This window comes from Sesamum indicum, linkage group LG11 (assembly GCF_000512975.1).
Source record: "Sesamum indicum cultivar Zhongzhi No. 13 linkage group LG11, S_indicum_v1.0, whole genome shotgun sequence".
Taxonomy (NCBI): Eukaryota; Viridiplantae; Streptophyta; class Magnoliopsida; order Lamiales; family Pedaliaceae; genus Sesamum; species Sesamum indicum.
This window is the reverse complement of record NC_026155.1, coordinates 3,707,149-3,719,010: the sequence shown is the minus strand read 5'-3', so window position 1 is coordinate 3,719,010 and position 11,862 is coordinate 3,707,149. Positions and strand designations below refer to the sequence as shown.

Genomic DNA, 11,862 nt, shown 5'->3' with positions numbered 1-11,862 from the left:
CTACCTGTTCTACTACATCCTAGCTGGCAATATGGGTATGCGTTTGGTTCGTTGCTGCAGTGGATCCTGAGATGATAATGGGGGCATCTTCGCCACCTCTCACAAAACTACGCGTTGCATTACTACTCTAGCTATGCCCCCCGTCACTATGCACCTCTGTTGGACCAAGCGGCAGTTTAATTGGGCCTCATATCTCAAGCATGTTGGGGTAATGAGGCTCTGGGTACTGGTAGTATCGTCTAGCCAACGGGTAGATCTACAACAGGTTCATATTGACAACCATGCATTGAAAAATAAATATTAATTTGAAAATGGCAGTTCTTAGGTTGCAATGATTGAATTAAAGTGATAGCATGTCATACCCCTGTCGAATGTAACGACCCTAACCAATTTTGACTCATAATCCTCATTTGGTACTTGTTACATGCTAGTCAAAAGTTGCACATTAACATTACATCCGGATGTAATTACTTTATGTTTATCAATGCCTACATTGGATTATAAGATGCCCACATCTGCATCGCTATGTTGTCACGGAATATACGTTGTGCTTCTAATTCAGTCACGGTAGGATATCCTCTATGGTAAAATGCATCCATATCAGGAGGAATTTCATCTTCTGGTTCGTTGAAAATGATGTCATCATGACTGAACCTACGGATGAAGTTGTGAAGTGTACAACAAGCGATAACTAAATCCACTTGGTGTTGAAGAAGGTAGCTCGGCATCCCCCACTGCAATATTGAAAATCGCTTTTTCAGTACTCCAAAGCAATGTTGAATTACATTTCGCAAACGAGAATGGGCATGGTTAAATAGGTCCTGTGGGGTACGGTATCGGCGACCATGGCCCCTATACTCGGCTAGGTGGTATCTAGTACCTCGGTAAGGCGCAAGAAAACATTGGTAGTTTGTAAATCCAGCATCCACTAGATAGTACTTGCCTGCAGTACTTCATAAATCAACATCAGAATTGATAATATAAGAATTGCTAGTCCCCCTTTAATGGTGTATAATGGAATTGTGTTAACCAGTTTACTCACCATTTGGAGGAAAAGGGAAAGCTGGGTCCTGTGATATAGCATGGTTCAAGACACGGGCATCAGCTGCACTTCCTTCCCACCCAACATACACATACGTAAAATTCATATTAAAGTCACAGATAGCCAAAAATGTTCTATGCTAGTCGCCCTTTACGAGATCGATATCGATTCTGATCTATTTGCAGGACCCATGCAGGGACCAATGCACCGTCCATCGCTCTGACACAATCCTATGATTCGTTGAAAAAAATGTGAAAGTATGACCAGAGATTAGTTATATGGATGAATTGCCAAGTAAAGAGTCAACAATGCAAGGCGAACTCTAGTAGACCCATGATGATACAACTTATACCTTAAAGTATGGGTAGAAATCTTGATTGCTAGCCACCCTTTGATGAGTGTCTGTAAAATTGGGGCAAGTGATTAGCTCGGGTGCCATAGCGCACAAAGCGGAAAGCACCCGGTGGAATCTACGGTGAATAGTCTCAAGTGAGTGTTGGAATCGCTCCATATTGTCGCGTTGTCGTTTATGCATGTCAATCGTTTGCATGAACAGTGCAACCTCCTCAATGGAGCTCACTCTCGAGGTCTGACCATGAGGCAGCAATCCCCTAGAAGTTAACGCATCAACTAATGCATAGAAGCATGCTTTTGTCATGCGAATATTGTCGTAAAACCTGCCAGTGTGTGGGGTTGTCATTGTCTCGGCTACCCATCCTTCGCCTTACAGCGCACTAGTGTTACGAGGTATAGTCTCTCTAAACAACTCCGGGCATATCAAATTTTTAAACGCATAAAACTCTTCAGGGACAACAGATTCATTGCTGCTTGGAGTCCCGGGTGTATCCGGGCTGTCACTAGAGGAATTTGTATACTCAGCAGCTCTATCACTCGCACTCGCCATGGTTCTACAATTGAAATTTTAAAAAATAACGACAATATGGGATCTCGAGTTGAGATAATAAGCATCAACAATCATAATAAACTGACAAATAATTTAAAGTAACAGAGTAGGGATGTTCAGCCCCATGACGATTGTGACAACACACCAATTAAGGATAACATGGCCGTCCGAGATGTCAACATACCAATTAAACACAAATACCTATTTAACCCATGATCGTCCAAGATGACAAGCATGAGTTACTTTCCCAATGAATACAACCAGCGTAATTTGTTCTCATCATCTAAACGGAGGAAGATCGTTCGAGTGCTATGACTATGAAAACGCTCTAATGCTGTGGTGAAGATTATGTCAGGCAGATCCTTAAACTTTGTCAACTCATCTACGCAACGTTCGATACTCCGTAGCTTTCTGGCCGGTTCTGTCAATCTTTCACTGCAGTGACTTTTGCAACTTGTCCAGTGTCTCACACTTCTTGTTGTGCAATTCGCTCATCCCGCGCCTTGTTGGGCGCTTGCTACTAGATGGTGATGTAAAGCTTTTGGAGTAGGAAAGTATCCGCCAGGAGTCGGCATCGACTGTAGTCGGAGAATGATGTATCTTCATAGTCCTCCCGCGAACGGCGACTGCCTGAATTCTCACCCATCATATGATGATCGTCCTCGATAGATACGGTCTGGGCTGCTCGGGTTGGTTGTGCGGTGTTCCTTGCGAACATTTGGGTGCACATGTCTATTTTTTTATACTCAGAATTTTCCTACATTAGGCAGTTGTTAGGCAATTTATGTACGTCGCAAACGTGGAATGTTTCTATACTAGAGGTCAAACAAGATGTTAGGTGTGGTACGCATTATATGTAAATTTAAGATAGAAAAAGTTAATACCTGATAAAGCTCCTCCAAACGTCCAAACTCATCTGTAATAGTGTTCCGATCATAGTCCCACCCCCACCCAGTTCCCCTATTCACAAGGTCATTCAACAAGCGCCATGCACGACGCATCCTATTCAGTTTACCCTTGAGTTGTTCCGGGGTAAACACATAGCTTGGGCTGAATGCCGAATTCATCCTATCGGTTATACTAGTCCAGACAGAGGGTGAAAAAGTTGATGACTGCAGGCGGTGGCTTACAAACTCTTCATGCATAAATTCGATGAAAATTTGTTCCATATATTGGGTCCAATGAATTTTCTCTGCACAAGGCGTATGCGAAGAACCTATGTTGTCCGACCGATGCATCTTTGCAACGAGGCAAAAAAAATTAATATTTTTTAATTTTAATCATATCAAATCAAATTGTTATTCCTAACATTTTTTAGGTTGTAGAATCATATTAATTCAAATTTATTATCTAATTCATGATATCAAAATTTGTTTTATATGCTATTTTTTTAAAATTCAATCAAGATAACTCTATGTAAACAGTTTTAATATTTAATAAGAAAATAAAAATAACACATAATAATTTTACTAGCCAAAATATATTAATATGAATCTTGAATTAATCTCACATAAATATGCTTTACTTAAATAATTGATCATATTTTGATAAAAAATCATCCTTCAGACATTGATTTCTAGCAATTCATTGAAAGAAGATACTTGTCCATTTTATAAATGTTTAAAACATCATATAAGATAATGTTAAGTATATGCTATATATATATATATATTCTTTTTAAAAGAAGTCCTCATAAGCTAAAAAGATATGCGATAATATTTGCTTATATCATTTTACACAAACAATTTAAGAATTTAGTTTTAAAATAAATTTTCATTTATTATAAACTTTAAAATATAATTTATAAGAATTTTTAAATATAATTAGGCACAATCTCTAAATTTTACTGGCTATGGAAAGTTAAATTGTTAAATTACCATTTAACAATTGGTCTCATATTTAAAATGAGGAGGTTAATGAGTGTCAGTAATTAATTAGCAAATAAGACTGAGCATGCCTTTTGTACTTATACTAAAAGAGATTGTCCGCTGCACGTGGGCCGACCTTGTTCTCTATATTTTCGATCCTCCAAGTAAAATAAATAAAATTTACTTACTTTTCTTGATAACAAAAAAGAAATTCAAAAAGAAAAAATCCAATAACTAGATACATGTGTATATTATTTTTTCAAAAGTTGGTCTATATAAAAATTAAAAATTAAAAATTTATAAAAAAACCATACAGGTAGGATGAAAAAGAATACAAAATTATAAAATAAATAATTCACTTAGTTCATACAAAATAAGGCCTAAATCAAGAATGCTTGTTTACTATAAAAGAAAAAACAACAGATGTACATGTAATGCGAACTTCCAAATCAGTTCTAGCAACCACATTGTGTAAATACTCAAGGAAACCAAGTTAAAGATCTTCAATTACCAAATTAATCATTCCAAACACTTGCCAATTTCCAGGTGGGTGAGATTAGAACACAAATCACCTATACATCAATGAGTATCAATCATAGTGCCTAGGGGAGATGAATTACGAAAGGCCCTAAATGGATAAAGTATGGGTGATTCCTGGTGCTATAAACAACTGGAAAATAGAAAAGATGGAATGAAAAAAAGCTACCCTTCACCCCCTCTGTGGGGACCTAAAGCTGAGACTAAAATCCTGCTCAATAACATGCAAAACATTCATTCAGCAGTACCTAATTCTCTGAACTCCCCCGAAAAGCATCACAAAAGAAACTTCACTCCTCATATACAGTGCCAAGAATACAGTTCAAGTAATGAAACTACAAAAATGCTGACCTTATAATAATAGAACCTAAATCAAGGAGCCCAAATGAGGTATCGAAACTGTATAAAGGGCATCGAGAGGAAGTCACAAAAAGCAATCAATTTACAAGAGACCACCAAAAGAGACATTGGATACACATATATATGAATTAACCCAACATAAACAAAATCCACAAACCATTTGAAGGCAAAATGGCATCATATTTACAACAAAAGCATGCTATATCAATTCTAAAACATAAACTCCTCTCCAACTTAGACAAAGTCTAACCAAATTGCAGACAAAGCCATATCGTAGAAGCAAATTACATCTCAATATTATGATACCCGATTGAATCCATACACAGACAACAAATATCCACAAAGCTAAAGTTCATATACATACCTTAATCACAAAAAGTAGTAAAGGACAATGTTAGATGGATGACAAAACTCCACCACCAACGAAAATCTCCAACGAAATAAGCGTGTAAACAACTACGACACGATGCTTTACTCTAACCAAAGTAACCAAAATGACTACTCGTACAATGTTTGCGAATGAGAGGAAAGAATGAAAGTGCAAAATTCATCTAATGTTACATAAATATATAGAAGCAGGAGTACACTCTTCGCCATTATTGTTTCACGGGCGAAACAGTGAAATATTTTGAAAGTATCGATGTATTCATGTATGAATACAATATACAAGCACTGTTGTATCTGACAGTATGGTAAAAATTAATAAAAGAAAAGCTAATAATATGTCGGTAAAAAGTCAGAAACGAACTAAAAGAGCACATGCTCGGTTGCAGTAATAATAATGGTGATACAGTTGATTCAATAATTCAATTGAAGCCATTTCAATAAATTACAGAAAAAAAAATTGAAACCGTATTCACTCGAAAATACATAGAAAATCACCCAACCTTTGTGAAATCACCATCAACTGTGAAGAAATTTGGCGGTGAAATGATCGGCATTTCGGTGAAGAAGCTCAATCTCGCCGTACAGTTGTCGAAACTCGATGGGTGAGGGTCCGTTGGCCTCGACGGACGATGGGCAGACGAATGGTGGTGGTTCACGGGCGTAAGGCGTTCAAACAGTTGCAAATCGACGCTTGAATGTACAAGGTGGTTCAATATAATACACATTGAAAAGATGGATGAAAATTGAATCGAAACATACCGGAATGTTCGCCTTGAGGAGGGGAGATGACGGGTATACATCTCGGCCGGTGGGTCATCGGAACGGCGACGATGGAGTCGAAATGAAAGGTAGAGAGAAGATGTTCTTTTGCCGTAGGAAGTCGTTCTTTTGCCTGAATGTTCTGTAATTTAGTTGCAGAATTAGCGTGGGCTATATTTGCAAAATAAAGTAAATCAGTTTAAAACATGGCAGAAAACAGCAAGAAAAAAAGATCCAAACATGTAAAATTTTTGGCCCATCTTTGAGATGGGCCAAAAACAAAACACAAACATAGTGATAGGGGTTTTATGCATTTAGCCTACATGAAATCTTCACAAATGAGGGGTTTATATATTTCCCAATGCACGGATGGCACCTAGTGGCCTCCTAGGATCTTGCCATATGTCGGTCATCCCTAGTAACTGATCGGTTGTCGAACCCATCAAAATTAATCATTGATCTTAAAACTGTAGCAGTAGTGGAACCAGGTCGAATCCTTAAGGAACTACGAATTAATTTCGCGGTCAAGTTGCAGTAACCAAATGGGGAGGGGGAGTTTGAATTAAGAATTACTACTAACTAATAGACACTAAACTGAAAGCAGAGATAAATTATGAGGAAGAAATTAGTAGAGATGAATTCGACCCAAGGGAGTGTATCACCCAATCGTTATATTAATTAATGATCGCACAAGATTAATTCCACAACCAAGCATTCAACTTTGAGATCTATTAGGACAACCATAATAAAATTCTATTTTCCTATTGTAACTGACTTGACCCAAGCATCTAAATCAAAACTTATTGTCTCGTGACTAGGCACGATAGCAACAATAATATTTACATCAATGAAAACAGTTGAACCTAAATCAAATAATTGAGATAGCTGTAATCATCTAACCTAATTTTCTTGTCCCTACAAATAAATAATGCGAAGCACACAATTAATTTGTTTGCTACTCATACCACTCATTCATGACAATTACAGATCACTGAACTCATGGATAACAGTAGAATAATTAATATCGAATCAAATTGTCAGATCTATCAATAATAATCATTCCATAAGATGTAAATCAAGACAAGAAATACTTGATGAAATAAGATTAAAATTAAGATCTTAAAACATAACAATTGGGTTTAACATTTTCCTTGAACAGAAAAGCAGATCAACCACACATCATATGTGTAGAAAACCCTAAAAACATATAGAAAAATATAAACTAAAAAGAAAGGAGAAGAGGAGAGATGGTCTATACTAATAGAGTAATAAAATATGAAATTGGATACTAATATTAAGCCTTCACACCCCTTTTATAGCAGCAAAATAGTCATCTCTCGCCTTTCAACTTGCCGTCTGGAAAAGAAAATAAATCACAGTAAAAAAACTTTTCAAATGCCCACTTTTTGTGCAGATAGACTCAAGCATTGAATAGGATGTGATTACGCCCTATCGGATGCTCAAGTCTGTTTCCTTCTCATCTTTTCTTAACCACTTTTTGGCTTAATTTGGGGCTTTTTGGCTCTCTTTTCTTCCAACGGGGTTTATATCAATCATTCACCTAAAAGATGCATTATTCGATTATCAATACAATAAATTCATTCTAAAATACTTGAATTAGGCATGCATTTGAGTGACGAAAAACATTTTATCAAATTCTCCCACACCAAAATCATACTTGTCCCCAAATATGTCTCGATTCAAAATTTCTGAAGTGATCAATTACAAATTTTCCTTCACGTTAGTCAAGCATGTCTCTTAACCAATATGTCTTTGCAGTTTAAGAGGAGATAGTAATATTGAGAATAAGCACTAGTAGTACACATTCAACACACAAGTATCGTATTGACTATATCAACCTCAAATAAAACAAGTTTCAACACTCTCACGAGGGTGTCACTCAAGTCACTTGAAAAGTGTTTAAGAAATTGGGTTGCCCTCAAATTAAAACAATAGAGTGTCATTGCCATATGCTTGCTTGAGAATCAAATCTCCACCACTACAAAATGCGAATCGGTGCATAAATCAATGGGTCTTAGCATGGTTGTAACGGGGCTTTAGGACAGGGTATGACAAGAAGATGTAAAATTTTTGGCTTATGAACTCAAAAGGATGATGTCAACTGAGTTGCTTGCTTGCTCACCTCATTTTTTTCTTCAACTTGACTCAAGTGCTTGAAGCAATTCAATTCTGACTTTATTTAATTATTTTTTTCTCCATCATATTTTCTTCTCCTTTGATCATTTTTTTCTTAATTTCCTCCTTTCCATCTTTTCCTTGAGGTTTGCAACGAATCTCTTGTATGAGACTTAAGTCATTTTATTTTATTTTGTTTCCATAACAACTTACAAGCAATGGACTCGACATCTTCCTCTTGAATGGGTTCAAAAATATCTTTAAGAAATAACCAAGAAAATGATAATTTAACTTGTAATGTGGTTTAGGCTTAAAATAATTTTCTAGGGGTGAATTTTGGGTAGGCTCTTTCCAAGGTCAATTGGCTATTTCTAGATGTCCTTATCACTTTCATACACCAATTCACAAGAATATGGTCTCAAAATGTATAACCCAAGCAAGTTATAGAATACACACACTATGTTTGATACCCTCAATCAAAAGAAATGTATGAGGACTACTAAATGAAGTGCTTTGGCTCAAAAGCTCACACATGGGCTTCGGTGTTGATTATTGAATATTATTCATTTAATGCAATCAATGGGACACAATTCATATTATTTTTTTTTGTTGCACGCCACTAGTGTTGATTCCTCCTACTAATCTCGACTTAAACCACAAATTCCTATTAGTTTCAAGGACATCACAAGACAGCATTCAAAAAATTCAGTTCAAGTTCCCAAGATAATTCACACATTTTGTTTCAAGAAAAAATAATTTTAAGCAAAAATTTTGGTGCTTTTCCAAAATTTTCAAATTTTCAACCAAAAATCAAATATTATCTTCACCAAAAATTGTCTCCCAAATCAATATGCTCAACATTTCCACGATGCATAGTTTTAAGAAAAGATTAAACATAGAATCATGTCTCTAATCAACCAACAATTATTAGCACAATCTTACCACAACAAACCTCCCCCACACCAAGTACCATTATCCTCATGTATGCATACAACACCATACGTGGCAAGAGAATGAAAAATAAAGGAAATAGAGAGCGTCCCTGAAATGAGTGGTGTCAAGCTAGCTAGACGGGGGTGGTAAAAATGTAATTGTGACTGCGGTACTCGAATGGGATTGAGGTGGGCGAAGAAACGTAGAGGCGGATGGTGGTGTGTGATTAAACGGCGAGAGGCGCGGCGTTGGAGAACAAAATGGAAGAGAAGGTGAGACAAGGCGTGATCACGCGTTATCACTCGATGTAATTTGTTGGGACAAGAGGGTTAAGGCTGATTTTGGCTCAACGACAGAGCGTGATCATGCCCTATGTGAAGTTCAAGCTTGCAAAATCAAAGAGTTAGTTAAGAAAATTGAAAAGAAAGCAAATAAAAGAATTGGGTTGTCTCCCAACAAGCACAATTATTTAACCTTGTCATGCTTGACGGAGTGCTTTGTTTTCAATGTGTCAACTGTTGGAGTGATGCCAATGCTTTGACAATGATGGTTCTGACTTCGTTACCACCAAGAAATGGTTTTGATCGATGACCAGTCACCTTGAAAATTTGTCCCATGTCTAAACTTTTAATCCTCGCTACACCATGAGGAAATTCATTAACATCTTCAAAATAACCAAGCCAAGAAGAGCTTAACTTACCTGAGATGGGCTTTACTCGAACTTTGTAGAATAACACCTTCTTCTCAACCTCAAATAGCTTCTTTAAAATCATAAAATCGCAGAACCTCTTTGTTTTCTCCTTAGAACTTCTCAAGACTTCTCTTCCATCCAACTTTAGTTCATTTTGCTCTTTGAACAGTTCTTCGAAAATGATGGTGGACGATGATTCTTTTACACCCAGATAGAGACATTGCAGTTGGAAATCATACTGTTTATGATTCTCAATCATCATGGAAATCCATTCTCTTGCTGCCATCCTTTCTTCAATTTCCTCCAAAAAAACAAAAAAGATTCACCACCAATAGTTAAACTATATCAAGTACTACACGAACGTTCCTTGAAAATAAGAAAGATTAGCTTGGGATAAAAGAAAACAACAAGACTAAGAAATTAAAGTAGTTCCCCGACAATGGCACCAAAATTTTAACTTATTGTTGAAGCGGTCAAAATTAATCATTGATTCCTAAAACTGAAGCAGTAGTGGAACCAGGTTGAATCCCGAAGGAACTACGAATTAATTTCTCAATCAAGTTGCACAACCAAATGGGGGGTGTTTGAATTAAGAACTACAACTATGGAAACTAAACTAAAAGCAGAGATAAATTATGAGGAAGATTTTAGTAGAGAAGAATTTCGACCTAAGAGAGTGTATCACCCAATCATTATGTTAATCATTGATCACACAAGATTAATTCCACAACCAAGCATTCAACTTTGAAATCTATTAGGACAACCATAATAAAATCCTATTTTTCTATTGTAGTTGACTTGACAACAAGCATCTAAACCCAAGCACACAATTAATTTTGCTTGCTACTCATATCACTCATTCATGATAATTACGGATCACTGAACTTATGGATATCAGTAGAATAATTAATATCGAATCGAATTGTCAGATCTATCAATAATAATCATTCTATAAGATGTAAATCGAGATAAGAAATACTTGATGAAATAAGATTAAAACCAAGATCTCAAAACATATATAACAAATGGGTTTAACGTTTTCCGTGAATCATAAAAGTAGATTAGCTACACATCATATGTATAGAAAATCCTAAAATCTAGAAAAATATAAACTAAAAAGAAAGGAGAAGAGGGGTATATACTACTAGAGTAATAAAATATGAAATTGGATACTAATATTCAACCTTCACACCCCTTTTTATAGCAGCAAAATTATCATCTCTCTTGCCTTTCAATTTGCCGTCTGGAAAAGAAATTAAATTACAGTAAAATGTCTTTTCAAATCTCCCACTTTTGTGCAGACAGACTAGAGCATTAACTAATACCCTATCAGATGCTCAAGTCTATTTCCTTCTCATCTTTCCTTGATCACCTTTTGATTTTATTTGAAGTTTTTTGGCTCTCTTTTCTTCAAACAGGTTAATATCAATTTCTCATCTAAAAGATGCATAATTCAGTTATCGATATAATAAATCCATTCTAAAACACTTGAATTAGGCATGCATTTGAGTGATAAAATGCATCCTATCAGTAACTAGGGAGGAGATGGGCCCTGGGCCTTCATTTTAATGAAGGATAAATTTAGGGTGTTCATAGTTCGGTTAAATCAGCCGAACTGAAAATTCGATTCTAATCGAAAATTGAACCAAAAAATTCAATTCGGTTTTTTCGTCACCATTTGGTGACCAAACTGAACCAAACCAAAAATCGATTTATATATATATTTTATTTTATTAATTATATTATAATAAAATATATTAGTATATATTATATGTTATATTCTATTAAAATATTAATATTGTAATATAAACTAAAGACTGAAAGAGAAAAGAAAATATTAATGCTTGTCGTAAATGTAGATTTGTAGGTAAACTTTTAAACTCTGTTAGATCGTGGAAGAGTAATTTCTTTTATCTTGAAGCCTCGACTTGTCGTCCTTGCAATGTCCCTATTTCGTGGTGCTTCCAAAAGCCCACTTTCCGTTGTTTAGGTGGTCCATTTTAGGAAGAAAGTTTCATTGAGAATGTGTTGACTGGTTACATGTTTGAGGAACTCTTAAAGGAGGATATTCTTGGCTTGATCAGGTTGTCATCTGCTTCTATTCGCACTACCGAACCTTAGGTTACCGAACACCCATATTTGCTTTTGTTATATACTTAATATTTTTTATCCTTTTCTCGATATGGTTGCTCGAGATGCAATGACAGCGAATGACAATCAATAGATGCAAGGATGAATTACTAGC

General features: G+C 35.9%; 1 protein-coding gene across 1 annotated transcript; it reads right to left on the bottom strand.

Moving 5' to 3' along the window:
- LOC105173334 lies at positions 489–1,946 on the bottom strand. Its single transcript, XM_011095036.1, has 5 exons — positions 1,771–1,946; positions 1,395–1,653; positions 1,197–1,272; positions 1,043–1,114; positions 489–943 (listed from the first exon to the last, which is right to left on the bottom strand). Exons 1-5 carry the CDS (start codon positions 1,944–1,946, stop codon positions 489–491), a joined length of 1,038 nt encoding a protein of 345 aa, XP_011093338.1.